The sequence below is a fragment of the Archocentrus centrarchus genome, chromosome 19, assembly GCF_007364275.1.
Source record: "Archocentrus centrarchus isolate MPI-CPG fArcCen1 chromosome 19, fArcCen1, whole genome shotgun sequence".
NCBI lineage: Eukaryota > Metazoa > Chordata > Actinopteri > Cichliformes > Cichlidae > Archocentrus > Archocentrus centrarchus.
The window spans coordinates 22291964-22315480 of record NC_044364.1 but is presented as its reverse complement, the minus strand read 5'-3'; the positions used below and the strand labels follow the sequence as shown (position 1 = coordinate 22315480).

The window sequence follows — 23517 nt, the reverse complement described above, 5'->3', positions numbered from 1 at the left end:
AAGCCCCTGAGCTTCTGTCTGTGTGTTGATTTATTTATCTGCTCTTCTTCACTTGTGTCTGTTTGTGGGTTGTTTTGTGCCACTGTGGTCATCTTGTGGGTCTTTCTGGTCAATTTGTGTTGTACTCATTTTTGTCTAGTCATGTGATTTCTGTGTTTTTGTTTCTTTTCTTAACCGTTTTTTATCTCATTCTGATATTTTTTTCATCCAGTTTTGTCCTTTGAGCCATTTTGTGTTAATTTTGTGCTTCTGTAATTGTTTTTTGTTGATTTGTGTCTCTGCAGTCTTTCTTTTTGTCTGATTTTGCTCATGTTTGTCGCCTTGTGTTAATTTCGTGTGATCTTTGTGCCTCGTAGTGAGCATATTTGTTGTCTTTTGGTCGTTTTGTGTCTTTGTGATCATTATTTTTGAGTAATTTTAGTCCTTATGGATCGTTTTTGGACTCTGTGGTCCGTTTCTGTTATAAAGACACTTTTTATTCAGTGATCCATAAACAACTGCATGTCTGCTAAATGGTATTTCATACAATAGATGAGTAAGCAGCGCATATAGAACATTAATCAGCACATTAATGCAGGTAAATAGACTGATGACGATCAGAGTGGAAACCTCCAGTCCGGCAGGAGGCGGAGGCGCCGCCGTGTTGCCGGTAGAGGAAGCCGGGAAAGCGGAGGAAGAGGAGAGGTCTGTGCTGCCAGCTTGGCTCTGGAGAAGGCTGCGGAGGTCGGTGCTGCATATCGGGTCCCGAGTTGAGCGCGGCTGTTTTCGGTCTGAAGTCGGACACAAACACGGTGAAAGCAGAGGAAATCCAACCGCTGCGTCCGCTTTTTGACCGGAAGTTGTCAGCGGTGACGGGTCTGGGTATCTGGAAACTTCTTTGGCGGAGACCCGTAACTTTTACCTGAGGCGGCAGCACCCTTGGCGTCACACACGGTGCTGCTCAGACCGAAGTAATGTTCATGCAGTCTGCGAGCTGCCGGCGGAGATCCTGCAGCACAGGTGAGTCCGGCACAGGTCTACCTGCTCAGTGCTCAGAAGTGAAACTAAAGGGGTTGGTGGGTCACTTTTGTCATTTCCCGTCCCAGTGCTGGATGTTGTAGGAAAAGCTGCTGCAAACGCTGCGTGTCACCATTTTTTCACTCTGGGATCTGTGTGACGTCACAGAGAGGGGACAACCTTGTATGGGGTGTTTGAAATGGACCTGTCCAGCTTTTTATCAGCAGTATTCGTGAGCAGCACACCTGTAAGGTGTTCTCTCTGCTCAGGATGATCAGAGTGCTGTGTGTCAGATAAAGAAGGATGTGAGCCCTGAAAAGCTGCTCTCGGTATGCAGGTATGGGTTTACCTGTGGCTGTAGGTGACGTCCTCCCCTGTTGAGAGGTGCTGAAATCAGGCCGGGGGCTCTTTAAGCAGAGGCGTGCAGTCACAGGATGCGGCGCCTCATTTCTTGGCACTGCTTCCTGTCATCGGGCCAGAGTGTGTCCGTGTGCAGCTGTGGAACCTCATCTCAGTGTGTTTGTTAAAAGCTCTGGTGTGTTATTTTATGCTGGCCCGCCTGTTGCAAGCGAGGCCAGAAGCTCTCTGACACATTTAGTCCAAGTTATTGTGTTCTCCGGGCTGCATTACTGCTGTGTGAAGCAGAGACTCCTCCACAGAGTCACACTGGTCCACATGAAACCAGGATGAAGATCAGCTCACCATCTGTGTGAGACCACATCATTGCTCCACACTGTAACCTGTAACATGAGCAACTCACCTGTTTCCAGCAGGCAGGTGTTAGTTTTTTAATCTATTTTATTTTTGTCACTGTTTTTCTTGTTTAGTTTTTTTGTGGTATTTTTGGTTTGTATTCATTTTGTGTGTGTGTGTGTGTGTGTGTGTGTGTGTGTGTGTGTGTGTGTGTGTGTGTGTGTGTGTCAGGGTTTCCGCGGGGCAGTAAAAGGTAGTAAATTTTTCATCGCCCCTTGAATATATTTTGACTTTTCCGTTGTTGCAAACTTTTTGTTTTAAGTTCATTTAACTATAAGAAATGTATAGAAATATAACTAATCAGCAGGACCTGAGCTGACGTTGATAGACGAGTGGTTCCACTGTCCGATCTGCTGTGCGCATGCGCGGAGTCATTTTGCGCCTCATCATGGGAAAATGTAGTTTTCACAACTTTGGCTCGATGACCCGGCAAAGACTGGCTTAACCCTCCGGAGTACACGGACGCGCTGGCGCGTCAAAATGACATCGCCGATTTTAGATGACGTAGCATCGGGACGCTGCTGTCATGAATCGAAAGTGCAGACTTCAAACTATGTGCCAGTTTTTAAATTACGTTGATAGGCCAAGTAAAACCAGAGTTATGCCCAATAATTTACGCCATGCTTTTTCCTGTATATTGTCCTCACCTTCGATGCGCGTTTTGTGCAGAAATAAACGGCGAAAATGTGAGTTTCACTAACAGGAAGTGCTTGCTAATAAAAACAACAAAACAAAATTCCCGACAACCCCTTTCCTATTGGTGGAAAAATCAACCAATCAGAAAATTATGTGGTAACACGATGCATTTGGGTGCATTTGGCTGCTGAGGAGCAGGTGAAAAAGTGGTAAAAGAGACATTACTGGCAAGTTCTGCCTGTGATGGGCTCCTCAGTCTTGTGGAGGTCAGAAACTGTTTTTTGAGGTGGCATAAATAATTTGTGTAGCATCTTAATGTGAGTCCTGATTGCTCTGCCAATAGTTGTACACAAAAACACCTGAGGCCTTTCCTGCATTTTAATGTGAATAGTTGTATTTAACTTTATTTATTATAAATTATACCAAACAAGGCAAGGTAAACAGTTTCTAAGGTCAACTATGAAGCTAAACCAAAAACAGTCAAAAATGGCCAAATATACCCCGGACCCCAGAGGGTTAAGGTGGTCATGGGGAATGATCAAGAGGCGTTTTGTAAAGTGTGCAGAAAAAATATAAATTTGACCTGAAACGGTGTGACGGCGATCAGATCACACCGAGCATCCACCGTTCACCAGCAGCGGATTCGTGCACGTGTTGAGCAGATCCCTATTTTGTTTTTTGGTGCTACACAAAGCACTGCAACTGCAACCTCAAGGTCAGCTACGAGTATTGCCGTCACACCTCAGGAGCAAACCAGTATTCCAATATTCTATTGGGAAATAATCGGCTTGTGAAACTTGAATTTCATTGCATTTTGTTTATATTCTTAAAAAAACAAATTTAGATAGATTCAACTCATTGTCATTGTGCGCACAAGGCTCACAATGAAATGATTGTTCCAGATCACTCATCCAGAGACGAGCATCTGCGGTCATGCAGCCACATTGCACTACTGTTAGGCAATGTGGTTTAAGTGTCTTGCCCAAGGACACAACGCAGCACAGGGACAGGGACTCAAACCAGCAACCCACCGGCTGCAAGACAGGTGCCTACCTACTGCGCCACTTTTTGAAATGTGTTTGAAATATTAATGTGTATGAGGTCTTAGTCAAGACAAAGTCACAGTTACACCTTCAAGTAAGTGGGATAAAGGTTTATCTTTGGTGAGAGATGGGCGATCATCTTACATGTCTTAGTGCTGTGAATCCACCGCTACCCCAAAAAAAGGCTGCTGCTCGATGTCGTCCTGGTAGTAAAAATATTTTAGAGGTAGTAAAAATGGGTAGTAAAAGGTAGTAAATTTAACTCTAGGATTCCTGTATAAACCCTGGTGTGTGTTGTGGTCTTTCGTATCTTTGTGGTACTTTTGTGTGCCTTGAGGTTTTTTTTTCTCTTCATGGATGTTTTTTGCATCTATGGTACGTTTTGTGTCTTTATGGTCATTTTGGTCTATTTATTTATTGTATTACTGTGAGGCAGACGGGCTCAGCACTGATGTTTGATTTTGGGGACTGTCTCATTCTTCTGTTTCTGTCCTCTCTCTACAGGAAGGATGGCACTCTGTCGGTGGTGGTTGTTCCACTTCCTCCTCTTCACTTCCTGCTCGGCTCACGACTTCTTCACCTCCATTGGTGAGTTTATCACGTCTGTTTTCCTCCTTTATTAAGTCACCTGTATCATGCTGCACAGATAGTCCTACTGAAGCCCTCACTCAGTGGGCATGTATGCGATGATCAAGCATAACATTTTGACCACTGGCAGGTGAAGTGGGTAACACTGATTATCTCTTCATTGTGGCAGCTGTTAGTGGGTGGGATATATCAGGGAGCAAGTGAACATTTTTCCTCAAAATTGATGTGTTAGAAGCAGGAAAAATGGGCAGCATGAGGATCGGAGCCAGTTTGACATGGACCACATTGTGCTGGCCAAACTGCAGCTCTTGTGGGGTGTTCCCAGTCTGCAGTGGTCAGTATGTATCAAAAGTTGTCCAAGGAAGGAACAGTGGTGAACCAGCAACAGGGTCATGGCTCAGTGATGCACGTGGGGAGCAAAGGCTAGACTGTGTGGTTTGATCCAAAAGATGAACTACTGTAGCTCGAACTGCTGAAAAAGTTACTGCTGGTTCTGATAGAAAGGTGTCAGAATGCACAGTGCATCACAGTTTGTTGTAAATGGGTCTGCGTAACTGCAGACCAGTCAGAGTGCCCATGTCGACCCCTGTCCAACACATGAGCATCAGAACTGGACCACAGAGCAATGGAAGAAGCTGACCTGGTCTGATGAGTCAGATTTTTCTTTCATGTCATGTGGATGGCTGGGTGCATGTGTGTCGCTTTCCTGGGGAACACCTGTCACCAGGATTCACTATGGGAAGAAGGAAAGCCAGCGGAGGCAGTGTGATGCTTTGGGCAGTGTTCTGGGTCCTTCCATCCATGTGGATGTTAATTTAACACATACCACCTATCTAAGCATTGTTGCACACCATGTAGACCCTTTCATGGAAATGGTATTTGCTGATGGCTGTGGCCTGATTCAGCAGGATCATTTGCACATGCGTACTCGCCTTGCAGGCGGTCTTTGTCCTCCTCCAAGCTCCCAGGACTGCGCTCTTCTGGACAGCGATCTCAGGCGTCGTTCCTGGAATCTGCTGGAGCCAGTCTCCCAGTTCCCTTCACCTTCCACATCCTCTCTTTCTCTTCTCTGCTATTATATTTATTCTGTTTTTCTTTTTTCTTTTTTTTTTAAACAGGCCAGATGACGGACTTGGTGTTCACAGAGAAGGACCTGGTCACATCCCTGAAGGACTACATCCAAGCAGAGGAGAACAAACTGGAGCAGATCAAAAAGTGAGAGTTGCTGCTCATCAATAAACTTCATCCTCGCACTGAGACAGGAACCAAAGTGTTAATGAAATGGGGGTGTTAAACATCTGCATCTGGTTTTCTTTTTTTAGAGACAATTTTGGTGTCTCTCAAACATCTTTTACCCGGAGGACTGAAAATCATATTTTTTAAGCAGTTTTCTTAACATGTCTGTGTAGATTCTCAGTCATCCAGGTCATAGTAGTCTCTGGAGCTTGCAAAAAGGCGACTGGACTTCTTTTTGTTTCTTGAAGACGTTTCACCTCTCATCCGAAAGGCTTCTTCAGTTCTCAACCAAATGGTGGAGAGACCCAGGTATTTAAACCCCTGTGGGCGTAGTCCGCTGGAGGTGGTTATGACCCTCTATTGATCATGTGCGTGAACACATGTGCCCAGGTGTGAAGGGGGCGTGGGTCATATTTAATCAGTGGTTTCAGTTGAAACCAATTTAGGACTCCGCTCCATTGTTTCCTGTGGCCTATTGAGGTCACTGGAACAAAGGTGTGAATGGGGGTTGAGACGTCTGGGAAGGGAGCTCAGGACAGCACTGTAAGCGGGGGAAAGTTGGTGACGTAATCCACCTCCTCTGTTCAATGATGGTTGTTCACAGTGGACATAGATGGCTTCTTTCACTCCTCTTTCAAACCATCTGTTTTCCCTGTCCAAAATGTGAACATTGGCATCCTCAAAAGAGTGCCCTTTTTCCTTCAGATGCAGATGTACTGCTGAATCTTGTCCTGTCGAGGTGGCTCTTCTATGTTGTGCCATTCGTTTGTGAAGAGGCTGTTTGGTTTCACCAATGTAGAGGTCCGAGCACTCTTCACTGCACTGAACAGCATACACTACATCGCTGATCTTGTGTTTGGCGGGTTTGTCCTTGGGATGAACCAGTTTTTGTCTTAGGGTGTGACTTGGTTTGAAGTATACTGAGATGTCATGCTTGGAGAAAATTCTTCTGAGTTTCTCTGACAAGCCTGCCACATATGGGATGACAATGTTGTTCCTCTTGTCCTTCCCATTCTCTGTAGTTTGTGTTTGGCCTTCATTCCTGTGCATCTTAGCTGATTTGATGAAGGCCCAGTTGGGGTAACCGCATGTTTTGAGGGCTTTCTTAATGTGTGTGTGTTCCTTATGCTTCCCTTCTGCCTTAGAGGGAACACTTTCCGCACGGTGTTGTAGGGTCCTGATCACCCCAAGTTTGTGTTCCAGAGGGTGGTGGGAGTCAAAGAGGAGATACTGGTCTGTGTGTGTGGGCTTCCGGTAAACTTCAATGTTGAGGCTTCCATCTTCCTCGATAAGCACCGCACAGTCCAGGAATGGTAACTTGTTATCTCTGGTGTCCTCCCTGGTAAAACGTATGTATTTATCCACTGAGTTAATGTGACGAGTGAAGGCTTCTACTTCTTGGGTTTTGATTTTGACCCAGGTGTCATCTACATATCTGTACCAGTGGCTAGGTGCCATCCCTTTGAAAGAACCAAGAGCTTTACTTTCCACTTCCTCCATGTAAAGGTTGGCTACAATGGGAGACACTGGGGAGCCCATGGCACATCCATGCTTCTGTCTGTAGAATCCATCATTGTATTTAAAATATGTTGTGGTAAGGCAGAGATCTAAAAGTGCACAAATCTGATCTGGGGTGAAGCTGGTTCTGTTCAGTAAGGAATCGTCTTCCTGTAGTCGTCTTCTGACGGTCTCCACTGCCTCAGTTGTAGGTATGCAAGTGAAAAGTGAAACCACATCAAAGGACACCATGGTTTCATCTGGATCCAGTACAAGATTCTGGACCTTGTTAGTAAAATCTGTAGAGTTTTCAATGTGGTGGGGTGTGATGCCAACAAGCGGTGATAAGATGGTGGCGAGGTGTTTGGAAATGTTGTAGGTGACCGAGTTTATACTGCTGATAATGGGTCGAAGTGGGACTCCTTCTTTGTGGATCTTTGGGAGTCCATAAATGCATGGAGTGACTTCTCCAGGGTACAGGCGGTAGTAAGTGGGGCGGTCAATGGCTTTTTCCTTTTCAAGTTGTTGCAGGCAGCAAACAACTTTTTTCTTGTAGTTGCTTGTGGGATCACGTCTCAAGACCTCATAAGTATTGTTGTCACTGAGGAGTGTAGTAATTTTGTTGTGGTAATCCGATGAATTCAGCACAACCGTGCACCTCCCCTTGTCGGCTGGCAGTATGGTGATGTTTTGATCCTTGCTTAGGGCTGTGATGGCCTTCTTCTCCTGAATGGTGAGGTTGGATGGAGGAAGTCTTGCACTGGAAAGAGTGGCTGAAACTTTCATCCTGATCTGTTCTGCTACAGGATGAGAAAGTTTGTTATTTCTTATAGCGGTTTCTGTTGCTGTGATGAGGTCTACTATAGGAAGCTGTTGTGGGGCTATGGCAAAGTTGAGTCCTTTGGCTAGCACATTTTCTTCTGGTTTGGTGAGGACCCTATCTGATAGGTTCTTCACCCACTTTCCTTGGTTTCCATTGCTTGTCGTGTCGTCCTGTTTGTTAACAGATGAATGGTATGCCTTGGTTTGCAGAGTTTGAAATTTACGTAGTTGTCTTTCCTTGCCTTTGATGTGTTGTGCGAGCTGGGCTTTGTCCACAAATGTAGAAACTTCTTCTGCGATGGTGTGAGGTAAGAGTGATGAGAGTTTCTGCTGCGTCTGGTGGATTTTGTTCTGGAGTGCATCTATGGTGAAATGGACCTGTCTTATCCTTTCACTTAAAAGGTGGTTCTGTGCTCTCCATAGAATTTGGTCAGCTCTATGTCCTTTTACTTGGTTCTTTCAAAGGGATGGCACCTAGCCACTGGTACAGATATGTAGATGACACCTGGGTCAAAATCAAAACCCAAGAAGTAGAAGCCTTCACTCGTCACATTAACTCAGTGGATAAATACATACGTTTTACCAGGGAGGACACCAGAGATAACAAGTTACCATTCCTGGACTGTGCGGTGCTTATCGAGGAAGATGGAAGCCTCAACATTGAAGTTTACCGGAAGCCCACACACACAGACCAGTATCTCCTCTTTGACTCCCACCACCCTCTGGAACACAAACTTGGGGTGATCAGGACCCTACAACACCGTGCGGAAAGTGTTCCCTCTAAGGCAGAAGGGAAGCATAAGGAACACACACACATTAAGAAAGCCCTCAAAACATGCGGTTACCCCAACTGGGCCTTCATCAAATCAGCTAAGATGCACAGGAATGAAGGCCAAACACAAACTACAGAGAATGGGAAGGACAAGAGGAACAACATTGTCATCCCATATGTGGCAGGCTTGTCAGAGAAACTCAGAAGAATTTTCTCCAAGCATGACATCTCAGTATACTTCAAACCAAGTCACACCCTAAGACAAAAACTGGTTCATCCCAAGGACAAACCCGCCAAACACAAGATCAGCGATGTAGTGTATGCTGTTCAGTGCAGTGAAGAGTGCTCGGACCTCTACATTGGTGAAACCAAACAGCCTCTTCACAAACGAATGGCACAACATAGAAGAGCCACCTCGACAGGACAAGATTCAGCAGTACATCTGCATCTGAAGGAAAAAGGGCACTCTTTTGAGGATGCCAATGTTCACATTTTGGACAGGGAAAACAGATGGTTTGAAAGAGGAGTGAAAGAAGCCATCTATGTCCACTGTGAACAACCATCATTGAACAGAGGAGGTGGATTACGTCACCAACTTTCCCCCGCGTACAGTGCTGTCCTGAGCTCCCTTCCCAGACGTCTCAACCCCCATTCACACCTTTGTTCCAGTGACCTCAATAGGCCACAGGAAACAATGGAGCGGAGTCCTAAATTGGTTTCAACTGAAACCACTGATTAAATATGACCCACGCCCCCTTCACACCTGGGCACATGTGTTCACGCACATGATCAATAGAGGGTCATAACCACCTCCAGCGGACTACGCCCACAGGGGTTTAAATACCTGGGTCTCTCCACCATTTGGTTGAGAACTGAAGAAGCCTTTCGGATGAGAGGTGAAACGTCTTCAAGAAACAAAAAGAAGTCCAGTCGCCTTTTTGCAAGCTCCAGAGACAGTTTTCTTAACAGACATCTATTTGTTGGTGTGTGTGTGTGTGTGTGTGTGTGTGTGTGTGTGTGTGTGTGTGTGTGTGTGTGTGTGTGTGTGTATTCAGGTGGGCGGACAAACTGGACGCCCTCTCAGCTGCTGCCACTAAGGACCCCGAAGGCTTCCTGGGTCACCCGGTGAACGCCTTCAAACTGATGAAGAGGCTGAACACAGAGTGGGGGGAGCTGGAGAGCCTGGTGCTCACCGACATGTCTGATGGTATGCTCTCCCAAAATTTCATCAGATGAGATAAAATCTACTTTACTTCATCCAGATGTTGGGAAATAAGTGTGTTCCAGCAGCTGGAACATTAAACACAACCAATCGCAGAATCAGGTCAGAAGCCCAGGATTCACTCTGCCTCTGTTAGCACACTCTCTGATCTGGAGGACAGCCATCTAACTGACTCATAAATATCCATTATAATTTATTATAGGATTTTTGGACAGAAGCAGAAGGGGACATTTTTTTCTCTCTCACTCCTGTGATCACATTTACTGTAGAGCAGCTTTTTTTTTGGATAGTTTTTAAGGTGAGTCGATACAGTTTTGAGTTTTTGAGCCGTTTCTCAGCAGGTGTGGAGTCGATTAATCTGTTTAAACCAGTCTGTGTCCCTGACTGTGTTTAAGTATGGACACACCCAAGAACAGCAAAAGACTTTAAAAGAAGGTTCTCTCCACCTCCATCTTCTGCTGCAGCTGCTCATTTGTACAAACTTGACTCACATATTTCCCTTCAGCTTTTTTAGCCAACCTATTTACAGACAAAGTTTGGCAGTACCAACAATCCTACCACAGTTTCTCCAGAAATTGCATAGTCTAACTCGGGAGTCGGCAGCCTTTATTATCCAAAACTGCCGAGCAGTTTAGAAGTTGTTGGTATTCTCCCGGCTGATCCTCCTGCTCCTCTTGTTTTCAGGCAGACTTCTTAACACGGTTGAGATGAGCGTGATTCCTTAAAATTGTGTGCAGAACATTTTGAAAGGGGTTTAGGAATTAAGATAAATGATGATGACATGAAGAGGTGACGCCTTCAGTATTTCTGTGTAAAAAGGCATTTAAATCAAGCAGCAGAAACTTAAAGATTTACTACAGCAGATCTGTGGCGTAAAGTATCAAAGCACTTTTTAGACTCTCTGTTCTTACATGGTAACATCCGCTAAATACTCCTGATTTCATAAACACACCTTAAACTCCAACAAACCATGAAGGACTTGTTTCAAAGTCTACTTTATTTACATTCAGTTTTAGGAAATTAGCTAAAATATACCCAAAAGCAACGCCAACCTCAGAGAGGAGCACAAGCTTCCAGCGTTTGATCATTTAAATTTTGCCCTTCATCTTCTGTCTGACTGTTCTCTTCTTCTTCTTCTTCTGTGGTATTTCAGTGTTCATCTCCAACCTCACCATCCAGAGGCAGCACTTCCCCAACGACGACGACCAGACGGGAGCTGCCAAAGCTCTGCTGAGACTGCAGGACACCTACCAGCTGGACACCAACGCCATCTCCACCGGAGAACTTCCAGGTCTGCAGACCCTCCTGCCTTCCCCTCGGTTTACACGTGACCCAGAAACACTGCTGCACAAATATCATGATTAAAGGAAAGAACTGTGACTTTGAGTTTATAAGGAAAAATATATTTATAGGCTAAAATCACAAAGTATAATCCTAGAATCACAGGTTTCTGAGCATATTTTTCCTGACTCCGGACTTTTCCGGACTCTTTCTGAATTTGATGTTGTTTCTTCCTGATGGAAAGAAGCATTTCAGTCAGACTTCATTCAGGAGGGAAAATAACTTAAACCAGAAATGTTTTTTTATTCTCAGTCGGCTGTCTGAAAATAATTTACCATAAAATGATGTAAACTTACAGCTCAGGCTTTAATAGCAGGAACAAGCAGTTAAAAATATTCCTCCAGCTCAGTTTACAGCTCTAATGCTCCCCTCTCGCCTCCTCAGGCATGTCCCCCACCTCCTCCTCCTTGAGCGCTCTGACGGTGGATGACTGCTATGACCTCGGGAAGGTGGCGTACTCAGATGCGGATTACTACCACACTGAGCTGTGGATGGTTCAGGCCCTGAGGCAGCTGGACCAAGGCGAGACGTCTGCGGTTGTGGATGCCGTCACCGTCCTCGACTACCTGAGCTACTCTGTGTACCAGCAGGGGGAGCTGGAGAGAGCGCTGGAGTTCACCAGGAGGCTGCTGGAGCTCGGTTAGTACCTGCAGACATGCAGCAGAGACCCAAACAGATGGTTTAGTTCAGTCAAAGCTCAGCAAACAAGAAAATCAAATATCCTCTCTGGGCGGGAGAAGTGAGTGTCTTGGGATTTTGATTTTAACCTTCACCAACAGCAAACCCCATTAAGTCAGGAGGCCATTGTGGGTTTTACCCCTGTTTTTGAGTCTTTAAGGGATTAATTGCTTCATCTGACAATTGCACACACCAGTTTTCCCTGTTAAGAAATTGGTGATAAAGATCAGTCTGCAGAGTGGAGATTTGTGCAAGATTTACAGGCAGTAAATGGATCTGTGAAGCTGAGCCCCTAATGTTCCCCGACACTATCCTGTTTCAGGTACCTCCTGATGCTGGCTGGTTCTCTGTGGTGGATTTGGTGAATGCTTTTGTTTAGTGTTCCAGTTCACCCGGACAGCCAGAACTGGTTTGCCTTTACTTTTCATTGGAAAGGTTATACCCTTACTTGCTTGTGTCCTGGCTGCTGTGAGGCTGATGCACTAAGAAGAAGTTTGGAATCACTGACTAATATACTGCAGTATGTTGATGATTTAATGATCTGCAGTCCAAGTAAAGAATAATGTGAAGTTGACTCTGTAAGGTTATTGAAGCATCTGGCAGCGGAGGGACTCCGTTTTTCTAAACTGCAGTTTGTAAAGCAACAGGTCACCTTTTCTGGGTCATGTGATCACAGCTGAGAGCAGCTCTCTCTCACCCAGGTGCATTGAAGCAGTTCAGAACTTACCAAAAACTCTGCTGTTTTGGAAGCACCACTTACTGCTATTGGTGACATGGATGCTGGAGGTTGAACAGGTTTTGTTGACTTAAAGCTGGCTCTCCAGTCTGACTCTGCACCCAGATAGCATGACTTGCTATTCTGCTATAGGATCGTGGAGACTTGGGTTTGAATCCCACTTCTGACACGAAATTGTTCTGGAAATTTGAAATAAATCGATTTATACACAAACAGGTAGTCTTTGTGAGATTTTAATTTGCCTCTGCAGAGCAGTCAAAGAACAACACAGTACAGCAGCTGTCTGCGTGGTATTTAACGAAGAATAACAATCACAGAATAATTCATAGGAACATGTTATCTGCCCATCATTATTATAGAATACAGGCAGAAATTTCTACACATAGGATAGCCTGTACAGTCGAGTATATCTTGTAACAGAGGATTTATGAAGACGCTATGGAGCGTCCCATTCAGCCATGTTGGGGTAACACAGAGAACATCGAAGTCTTCTGACGGGAAGATGGAGCGTGAGGTTGATTGGCACATTAGTCCTGCATCCATAGTTTCACTGTGTTGTACCACACCACTGTTGTATAGATAAAACTGAGCCAGAAGGCAAAGTTTTCGATTTATTGGTCAGTCTACATTCCACCTACAAGCACTTGCTGTGGGTAGTGGCTGAAGTAAAGGGGATCATGAGTACAAGCAGCTGAAATAAGCTTCCCTTGAAGGGATTTCATGGTTCTCCCATAGAAATAGGGTGAGGAGACTCAGAACTTGCTGGAGAGATTATATATCTTATCCGGGTTGTGAACGCCTCAGGATCTCCCAAGAGGAACCAGGAAACCGTCACTTGGGCAAAAGGATGTGGAATAACCTGCTACGTTGCTGCCACCAGGATCCGACTGGATAAACGGAAGAAAATGGGGGGATGGATGAGATTAAGCTCCAGCTCATATCTTCGAGAATATGATGAAACGACCTTGGAGGATATTTGAAAGTGGCAGTTAGATCATTGTGGTGCTGTTCCTTCTGTGTATAATGTGGTATCATCAGCATACATGATTAAGTTTAACATTAATAAAACAAATGGGTAAGAGATGAAAGACGTAAGTGGCCCCAGCTAGCTGCCTTGGAGAACTCCAAATTCCTCACCCTCCACATGAGTAACTTCCGTTATGTGATCAGAGAGGTTTTATCCAGAAAGTTTTTATTTCACTGACCTGAAGTTCTGATTCTTCCTATTAGATCCGACACACCAGCGAGCCAACGGGAACCTGAAATACTTTGAGTATCAACTGGCCAAACAGAAGAAGGCGGAGGTGGAGGAGAAGGAGGAAGAAGACAAGAGGGAGAGGAGAGAGACCAAAGACGACTACCTGCCTGAGAGGAAGAAGTACGAGCAGCTGTGTCGCGGCGAAGGCATCAAGCTGGTGAGGCGGGTGAAACAAACTCATGAGAGGTGTTTATCGGTGTCGCTTTAAGTTCTGTTTCCTGTCAGACTCCTCGCAGGCAGAGCCGCCTCTTCTGCCGCTACTATGACAACAACCGGCACCCGCGGTACGTGATTGGTCCGGTGAAACAGGAAGACGAGTGGGACAGCCCCCACATCGTCCGCTACCACAACATCGTGTCAGAGAAAGACATGGAGAAGGTGAAAGAGCTGGCCAAACCCAGGGTGAGTCAGAGCATCAGGAACTTTAACTCACGCACTGCTGGAGAGTTTATCTGGAGATCGGATTCCATAAAAGCTCCAGCAGTTCGTGTTTTCCACCGTGAACCTTTCACCAGGGTGGAGCTAAATACCAATATGTAAAAATAATCCTCCCCGAAAACTTAGCGATGCACTGGTGCTAAATATCAGTTTTTTATTTATTCCCCCGCCAGCCCGACCTAACAGTCGCGACTGCATGACTCCTGCAGGTGGAGCTTGTCAGATGATGGAGAGGAAAGAACTCAGGTGAAGAGCAAGAAAGTCACAGGGTGGAAAATGTTGAAAAATGAATTGGAGAGCTGTCGGAATATTAAAACTGGACGGTAATTGCTGTACCGTTGTACTGTATAGTTACGATTCCACCCGTGAATTGTCGTATATTCAGAGCTTTCGTTTTTATGGCTCGTGCTGGCCTGAATATAGGACGAAGGCTACGTGGAGACTTCATCTGCATATAAAGCTGGAGACGCACGTGTTTGCTGGTTGGTCAAAATATGACAGTTTGCCTAAAATATCGGCAGATTATCAGCTGCACTCAGCTCATGTATCCAGATGATTAACCAGTTTAAGAAAATTCATGTCAGATGTTCATATAACATTTTGTTAAATTTTAAGTTTTAATCTGTGAAATTAGGTAACACATACATTCATTTTTATACGTTTGAAACTGTTTAGATTGAAAAAGGTTTCCTTTGGGTACCTCATAAATCAATGAGGAAAAAGAACATTTCTGCATGTTTTTATGAATTAAATGTTCTTTAATTCAGACAAACTCATCTGTACAAACCACAGGAACAGACAGGAACTTAAAAAAATAAATACCCATATATTTTTTCCACTCCTGAAACTCACGCAGATGATTACTTACATTAACATAGTTTATTTTTGTTTTCTGAAATGTTGCATAAATATACCAGTGAGATTATCTCATTAAATAGGCGTATATTAAATATGCAGATATAAATCTGGACACTGGAGGAAAAACAGTGTCAGAATGTTTCTTCCATTAGGAGTTGGAAAATCGCATTTTATCAGTTAATAAATCAGTCAGAAAACAGGAAAGAGTTCAATAAATCAGACTCTAAATTATCCCTAAACAAGAACCAACTTTTAGTGTTTACATTTTTAAATTTAGATATTACCTCATTAGTGATGCACTAATTCGCTTAAATGTCTGACAGAGAAAGGAGAAAAAAAAAAAAAACTAAATAAAAATAAGTTAGAAGTTGTGTACTGTACCATTACTGGGAAGTTGGTGTAATCTCAAACACCTAGAAGTGCCTGTACCCACAGAAGCTCCCATGACCGGACTTTCAGAGCACATGCTGTCGGAAGGTTCCAGTAAAAATGACTCAGAATTTACCGTCAAATTCCTGGGAAGTAAATGCATAATTGTTATTGGTTAATTATATTATAAGTACTGGTGAAGTTATGTCAAAAGTCCTATAAAGTAAAGTTATAGAGTTAATTAATGTAAAATTAATGTAGAGCTGCTGAATTATTTTTAGTGGAAAGTTACTACAAAGTTGCTGTGAAATTATGATGAAACAAACCTCATATTTGAGCCATAAAGGAAACTAAAGCAGTGTAAATGCACCAGAGTGAAAGGAGTAAATGATAAAACGGTAAAACGAGTGCAAATGAAGAAACTGTACTCGGGGTCGTCCTGTATCCGGGTCAGTGCTGCGAGCCTCCTCAGTCAGTGTCGGTAGGCGTTAGTCGGTGCTTCGGGGAGTCGGTCTGTGTCTCCCTGTAACTGTCGGCCGATTGGCTCCACAGCTCCGTCGAGCCACCATCTCCAACCCTGTTACTGGCGTGCTGGAGACGGCCCACTACCGCATCAGTAAGAGGTAAGAGCTACCGGGGCAGGAGGCGGCGTCTGCGGGGTGGACTTCACCTCTCTGCCCCCAACACCACCCTCTCCTCCCCCCTCTGTGATGGTGGACATCCTGGCAAGAGCAGAAAAGTCTGACTAATCCTTTTAAAAGATTTTTTTTTTTTCCCTCCACAGTCTGACTCTTCTTTTACTGGATTCGTCTTTTACTACATTTAAATTTCACATAAGAAAGAATCAATACGCATTAATAGCAGAAAATGCTTAAATAAGTTCTTATTTTGCAGACTGTCAGTGTTTAAAAACACAGGAGTTTTCATGTTTTGGACCAATTTACACCGGATTTTAAAGCACAGAGTTTAACAGGAAGACATTTGGAGCATTAAATGAATAAACATGAATAACTTTTTATCTGCAGGACAATCCTGGATTTTTGTTCTCGTATTCTGGGTAAAAAGTTTTTAAAAAACGTTTAAGAACTTTTTAAATGTTCTTTAATGTCCAGGATGCTCTCAGCTTTAATTCACTGTGAATTATTTTTATTAATTCTAAAACGGCAGCAGATCCCTAAATTTTTAATTTGATCTATTTGTTCCTAAGAAGTTGGCTTTACCTCTGTCCTCCCACCAGGGGGAGCTGCAGCACAGAGAGAGTTTAAATTGGGACTCTCATTTTCATTAGCTCAATAAATCACACCTGAACAGGTGTGAAAGGCCACACGGGAGTAAATGCAGGTAGGTGTATAAGAAGGTCCTGCAGCATCGAAGGAAAGAACGGCTGAAATGGTTAAAACAGTTGTTTTCTCTGAATATGGAGAGTTTTTGTTTTTGTTTCACTGGCATAGAATATGAACAAGAACAACCAATAATCTTCAAAATATGGGATATAAGCCTGAAAAAGTATTTTAATCTAGTTTTATTTACTGGAGTATAAAGGACGTATGTGGTTATGAGATTTCACTTTTTAGAGTCGGCAGATATTTTTAAAGATAACCTGACAAATATGTGCAGGTAGCAGCTGCTGCAGTGAGAGGATCTGCTGCTTTTCTTTCATGTCTGAGAGTAACCTGAACATATTTGTGCTTTTGGATTTTCAGTTTTTTTTAAATTCAGCTTTTCAGACTCTGTTGGAAATATATCAGACATTTTTCCATCAAACGTACCGTTGGTGTTTCTGCTCTCGCCGGGATTCAAGCCTCTGCTTGTTTTCTTCACTCATTCAGGGACCGCAGGCCAAAGATTTAAGAGTCTCGATGTCTCTAACGTTTTTGTGGAGGCAGCAGGAGGGTTCATGTGTCATAAGCTAAAGTGTTCTTCTCCTTATTTCCTCTGCATTTCCTGCCCCGGTGGTGGATGTTCATGTAAAATAATGAGCGTCTGCAAAAGTTTCAAAATAAAGCTCGTTCACTCGTTCCAAACTCAGACTTTTTCCCAGCATGCCAAAGTGTTGAGACGGTCTTTATTGTGTCATCGTGCTTCATGGGGTCTTCATATAAAAAAATGCTTTGTGTGGACACAGACCATAAAGTTTGCATGTATTTATATTTTATTTTAACCTATGAAAGCCTTATGCAAGACTTGAGAACTTTAGAGGTACAGTAAAATTACTGGGAAATTACTGTAAAGTTTGTGGGGAGTTACTTTGTAGTTACTGTGTAGTTGGTGTATAATCCTGTTGTGGTCACTGCTCAGCTCTGCATAGTTAGTTTATAACTACTTTGTTTCAGTTATGCAAAATGTTGAAAAAAGCTGGGAGAGGTTGAAATATTATTTTCAGCTCAAATTATGGCAGGATATTGAGCCCTGTGCTTTTCAAACTTTCTGTTTGTGGATCAGAAAAAAAGGGGGAGGAGCTAAAACGGCCTGTTTCAGGCAGCAGATGAACTGAGGGGCCGCACCGAGGTGCAGGATCAGAAAAACAAAGCTACAGGGAGCTGGAAATGAACAGATTCAAACTGAGGTCTCCTCTCAGTGTTGACCACATGCACTCAGTGCCCACTTTATTAGGTACACTTTTGCCTTCAGAGCTCTTGAACTCTCCATGGCAGAGATTCAACAGGAAGCCAAGATGCCGTCAGATTTGTGGGCTTCACAGGCGTACCTAATTAAGTGGCTTTATTTGAGTTTGAAGCTCGTGCTGCCTCCCTGACTGCACCGTCTCTGTGTGGATAGTGACCTTCCTCTCTCTGTCCTCTCTCTGTCTCTCTCTGTATAAATATATAATTGGGGAGTAGCTCAGACGTGCCACGGTGCATGACCCCCAGACAGGCAAACTGACCACGGCCCATTACAGAGTCTCCAAGAGGTAAGAGCTGGACACCAGCGGTACTCAGCTGCTGCAGGCTTATTTGGTTCAGTCCCACAAATGCTCAGAGGTCGACTGAGATACAGAACGTACCACAGACTGTTTGTAAAGATGGACGTAGATCCTCCAAAATCCCACACGCCTGCACACGCCTGCACACGCCTGCACAGCACTTTATCCAGAGCAGCCATCAGTCCAGGCGACTGATGGCTGCTCTGGATAAAGTGCTGTGGAGGCCCCTTTAGAAACGTCCACAATATTTTACCTAGAGCAGCTATCAGGCCAGGCCACATGCATCATTCATAGCATCAAATACTAATCAGTCACAAACTGATCAGAGATGGTTTTCAATTAGTCAGAATATTGTAGCTCTTTTCAGGGTTATGCTGGAAACAAAATTCATGTTTAGTTTTTTTCTCATACATTTGCCAGTTTTATTCGGGTAAATTTGGTAGATGGGTCAGAGGCCTTGAGGAAGATAGTGGCAGCAGAGATGTGTCTTTATTTAAATGTATCTGAGCTCATTGTCATGGCGTCCATCTTTATTCACAGCCTGTGGTCAGTTGTTGGGGCGGAGTCTCTTCCTTCATGCTTTTCTACCTTTAAGCTGATGTCATGAAAACAAACGTCAAAGGTGAAGTTGCTGTCATCGCGCTCTGTCAACACTGTTTTTGTCTTTGAATGCTTTCCTCCTTTTTATTGGCACTAATTTCTCTCCGTAGAGGAGCCACTTTAGAAACATGTCGCTGTCTCCCCGCCTCGCTTCCGTCTGCTCGCCGTGCTCTCCTCGCTGTTCACCGGCAGCTTGTGTTGCTGTTCTGACCTCAGTAGTGACCCTGTGACCTCTCTGTCCTCTCAGCGCCTGGCTCGGAGCGTACGAACATCCCGTGGTGGACAAGATCAACCAGATGATCGAAGACATCACAGGGCTGAATGTGAAAACGGCCGAGGACCTGCAGGTAACGTCTCACCTGGATTCAGAGATTGCTAAACATGAGCAGTGATGTCACCTTTTCTTGGCCGTGTTTCGTGCAGGTGGCTAACTACGGCGTCGGAGGACAGTATGAGCCCCACTTCGACTTCGGCCGGGTAAATAAAACTGAATAAAGAACAAAGACCTCGTGAAGCAGCTTATCTGAACAAACTGCAGGAATATTTTCATTAAATTGTCCTAAAATAAACTGATGAATATGAATTGTTATTTATGGACCACTTTTCATAGATTTTTAAAAGAAACTTTCATCAATATATTTTTAAACATTTTAACAAGATTTTTGACATGAGGGTATTATTTTTAGCTTTGATCATAATTTATTGGATGCTTTTTAAACATGTTAATCATTTATTTAGACATCAAATTTTTAAAAGATAAATATTAATATGTTTGGGCGTGTTATTGTTGGGTCAGGCATTTTTAAAATATTGAAATGAAAATCAAACATAAACATGTTGATTTCAGTGTAAACATCATCATAAATAGGCTGAACTCTGACCCGTGTGCACTTCCTGTTTCAGAAAGACGAGCCGGACGCATTCGAGGAGCTGGGCACGGGGAACCGGATCGCCACATGGCTGCTTTACGTCAGTGCTTTACGTCTCTTTGTGTTGAACTTGTTGCTGTGTGTGTCCCGCTGCTGCTCACTGTCTCCTCTTTCCTGCTGCAGATGAGCGATGTGCAGGCAGGAGGCGCCACCGTCTTCACCGACGTCGGAGCCTCCGTCAGACCGAAAAAGGTAAAACTGCTCGCTTTGATCATCGTCAAACCTCAAAAACACCGTCTGTGTTTCATAAAGTCCTAAAACTGAAAGAAGGTCAGACGGGCGAGTCTTTGCTTTGTCAATCAAATACAAAAAAATGAGAACGACCATAAAACAGATTTTTATGTGGATCTCTGTTTAAGATTAATTTAAGGCATTTGATTCATATTTCTTAGACATTTTACATACATACTGTGGATATTTTTTCATTGTTCTCAGTATTTTTATGTGATTATAAATTTTTTTCATCAACATCATCTGGATGTGTGTGTGTGTGTGTGTGTGTGTGTGTGTGTGTGTGTGTGTGTGTGTGTGTGTGTGTGTGTGTGTGTGTGTGTGTGTGTGTGTGAGAGAGAGAGAGACACAGAAATGAATGTGTGTCTGGCTGGGTGAATGTGCCTTGTAGTAGAAAGTGCTCTGAGTGCTCAAATTGCATACAGAGGTGCTGTATGACTCTCAGTCCATTGATCATTAATACAGTAATCAGATCGTTCGTCTGATACAGTGAGGAGTCATGTGACACGTCATGTGACTGTGTTTCTCTAGGGGACGGCGGTGTTCTGGTACAACCTGTATCCAAGCGGAGAAGGTGACTATCGGACCCGACACGCCGCCTGTCCCGTGCTGCTCGGAAATAAGTGGGGTGAGGTCATCACGCCATATTCACACGTGTAGACATTAAAAAAAAATAAATACATAAAAAAATAAATACATCAAATGAATAATAAAGTAAAACATTTGAAGGTGGTTCACGTTCTGCTCTGAAGATAGTTATTTATGACGTTAAATTTGACCAAGCAAACGCCCTAAAGAGTAAAGATGGTGAAACCTTCACGCTGCTCAGTTTTCATGAACTGAGACTTTAATTAAAACTCGTCGGTCTGTTTCATTTGCTGAAACTCTCTCTGCTCGTTCTTCCCGCAGTATCAAACAAATGGATCCATGAACGTGGGCAGGAGTTCAGGCGGCGCTGCGGCCTCAACGAGACCGACTGACGACCGACCCTCCTCCTTCATCCCAGCCGTCTTCCTCCTCCTCTGCTTCCTGCCTGCAGGCTGCAGAGTGTGACTGCACATGTGATCAGACATGTTTATTTTTATCTACAGTGTGTGTGTGTGTGTGTGTGTATGTGTGTGTTTGGCTGTTTTTTCTTTTAATGAGAATCACATGCCAACATTCAGACATCTGTACCTGTCCAGGTGTTCAGCCTAAAAGCTAAAACTTATCTCAAGAGCAAAGAACGCTGTATGAAAAATCCATTTAAGGACAAGTGAAGCACCTTTATCCAATGAGGAGGCTTCTTGTTACAAGCGGAAAATCTGACTGATTTAATCTGGTTACATCGACTGAGTTATGCTGATTAAACCAGAGAAAAGGGGGCAATTAAAAGGGAGTGAGCAAGCAAGAGAGTTAAATGTGACAAATTTTGAATGGAGTTTGGCTTGAGGTTGCTAACAGCTCGTAAAATGAGCTCTGCAGCTAAAACTATGAAACTGACCTCAGTCTGTTTAGTGAGCCTGGATCCATTTACACAAACAATCCAGCTCCCCAGATAATAACCCAGCTTCAGACACGAACGCTACACAAGGTCAAAAGGTCAGCGGATCAGCAGTCTGGATTAAATCTTTGGGAGGAAACTTGTAAAAGAGAAGCTCTCATCATTCAGCGTTCTTTGTTCTTCTGATTAAATTAGTCACTACAGACAGAGAAGCACTCCGTTTTCACTCCTAAACCTTTACGACTGTTACAAAGACGGCGAGGAATCAAATTACTCTCGACCTTCATCACCAAGAATCAACCAGGAGGAAGGCGGAGAATCATCTGAACCGATCAATCGATTATTTGGCTCTTTTAGACAATCACAGCTGACACTGATATTTATTGCTTTCTGAGAGGATTCATTTAAACGCCTCAGCCATTTTATTGATCAGCTTATTGATTCACCTCTCAGGCTTTTTTTTTTTTAAACTCCTCACTGTGTTTTCTGTTTTTCTTATATGTAAAAGCTTTTTAAAATTCTTCTTAACGGCTCCTCTTTTAAAACATGATGTTTTAATGATTAGCAAATCATTTTTTCTGTTGCCTGTTTATATTTTTTATTTTTGTTGTAGTCTGAAAAAGCTTTCTGCTGCTGACTCATTTCTGTCGTAACCAAGTGGATTTTATTTTGACACAACGTTCTGCACATCAGCTGAACGCTCTTATTCTGAAGAGCAGAGCAGCAGAAATAAGTCCTAAGTCAATAAAACATTGAAATGAAACAGCAGAAGCAACAATCAGAGCCTCAACTTGGACCCAAACATCACTTTTTCTGAGTGATACCATCAGAGCAGCTGTTATGGTGTCAGGGTAGTTCAAAAAATGTCTTCCGGACCAGGAAAAAACCATAAATGTTCACTCCAAGTGTAGGGAAAACGCTGGTCCCTCACAAAGAAAAATTCAGATGATATTAGTCCAGATTTTTTGGCAGATACATTTTATTTTGGTGAGACATTAAGAAGTTACTCCATGCTCTTATTCTGAAAATCAGGGCAACAGAAATGAGTCCAAAATAACTGAAAAAATAAAAATTCAGGACATGAACAATAAATTTGGGTGTTGGAAAACAGGAAAATTTGTTCATATCTGGAACTCATTGAACAACTTCACAAATGAACTCGGGTGAAGGTCCATTTTTAGTCAAACTTTTTAAAATTTCCTGTTTTAATTTTTCTTTCATTTTAAAATGATTTCTGTCATTCAGTCTTACAAAATAATTGCTTCTGTTCCTGTTTTCCAGATTGGATTTTATTTTGGCGAGACATGATTGTGTTCCAGAAGTTACATCGTGGTCTTATTTTGAAAATCGGGGTGACAGAAATGAGTCCAAAATCCATCAGAGAGAAAAATTAAAGCCCTCCCTCACTGTGTCCAACTGTCCTCATGGTTACACCCCCTCTTTCCACCAATAACAGGATTGTTTGAGATTTAACTGTGAGGTCATTCTTGCACCGCAGGTCAAACTCCGGATAAACAAAGCACGCCATGCACCAAACCACCTCCTCTCACTCCTCTTTAACCCTTTCAGTGTATTCTGAGCACGCTCACTTCTTTCTCCAAACATTTCGAATCAAGATTGGTGACGTTGTCTCCTAAACCTGCAGTCTGCCTAGCAGCCAGCAGGGGGCGACTCCTCTGTAGAAGGTGTGCGTACTTCGCTGAGTGTAAAGCTCTTCCTCTTTGCACCAACAGCCAGATGATCAAAGCTCCTGACCCTGATTTTCAGGTTGCTCACAGGGTTCTGCTCTGCGCTATCTCTTTGACACTCCTGTTTGTGTGTCTGTTGTGTTGGTGATGTGCATTTTTTTTTTTGTCCTGTGCATTTTAACTTGATGAAAATGTGTTTCTAATCAGAATAAAATGCTGCTGCAAATGAGGAAAAAAATGGCATCTGTTTTTATGAGGTGTGACAGTGGCAGCTGCAGTTTTGTAACTGCTGCTGAGCTTACAGGAGGGTCAGACTGTCAGCCAATGAGTGAGCAGATTGAGTCAGCTCAGAACGCCAAAGAGGTGACAGGTCACGGTGGGTTTCACCTGTGCTGCCTGAAACATGCGATCTCTGCCTTT

The 23517-nt window shown here is 43.5% G+C and overlaps 1 protein-coding gene across 4 annotated transcripts; it reads left to right on the top strand.

Moving 5' to 3' along the window:
• Positions 1 to 685: 685 nt before the first annotated feature.
• LOC115797922 (prolyl 4-hydroxylase subunit alpha-1-like) lies at positions 686 to 23316 on the top strand. 4 transcript variants are annotated; one of them, XM_030754502.1, is made up of 16 exons: positions 686 to 999; positions 3933 to 4016; positions 5135 to 5231; positions 9399 to 9550; positions 10719 to 10856; positions 11291 to 11545; positions 13551 to 13735; positions 13804 to 13980; positions 15796 to 15866; positions 18089 to 18154; positions 19014 to 19113; positions 19190 to 19243; positions 19670 to 19735; positions 19819 to 19887; positions 20458 to 20554; positions 20836 to 23316. In XM_030754502.1, exons 1-16 carry the CDS (start codon positions 954 to 956, stop codon positions 20904 to 20906), a joined length of 1728 nt encoding a protein of 575 aa, XP_030610362.1. In that variant the 5' UTR covers positions 686 to 953; the 3' UTR covers positions 20907 to 23316. The 4 variants fall into 4 exon arrangements, with proteins under 4 accessions (XP_030610362.1, XP_030610359.1, XP_030610360.1 ...); XM_030754499.1 differs by lacking the exon at positions 15796 to 15866 and having other exon boundaries at positions 18084 to 18154; XM_030754500.1 differs by lacking the exon at positions 18089 to 18154 and having other exon boundaries at positions 20836 to 23315.
• The last annotated feature ends 201 nt before the right edge of the window (positions 23317 to 23517 follow it).

Coding starts and splice junctions, on each gene's coding strand:
- LOC115797922 (XM_030754502.1), top strand. CDS start 954: ATGTTCATGCAGTCTGCGAGCTGCCGGCGGAGATCCTGCAGCACAG. Junction 11,546..13,550: donor CAGGAGGCTGCTGGAGCTCG/GTTAGTACCTGC, acceptor TCTTCCTATTAG/ATCCGACACACCAGCGAGCC. Junction 18,155..19,013: donor CATTACAGAGTCTCCAAGAG/GTAAGAGCTGGA, acceptor CTGTCCTCTCAG/CGCCTGGCTCGGAGCGTACG.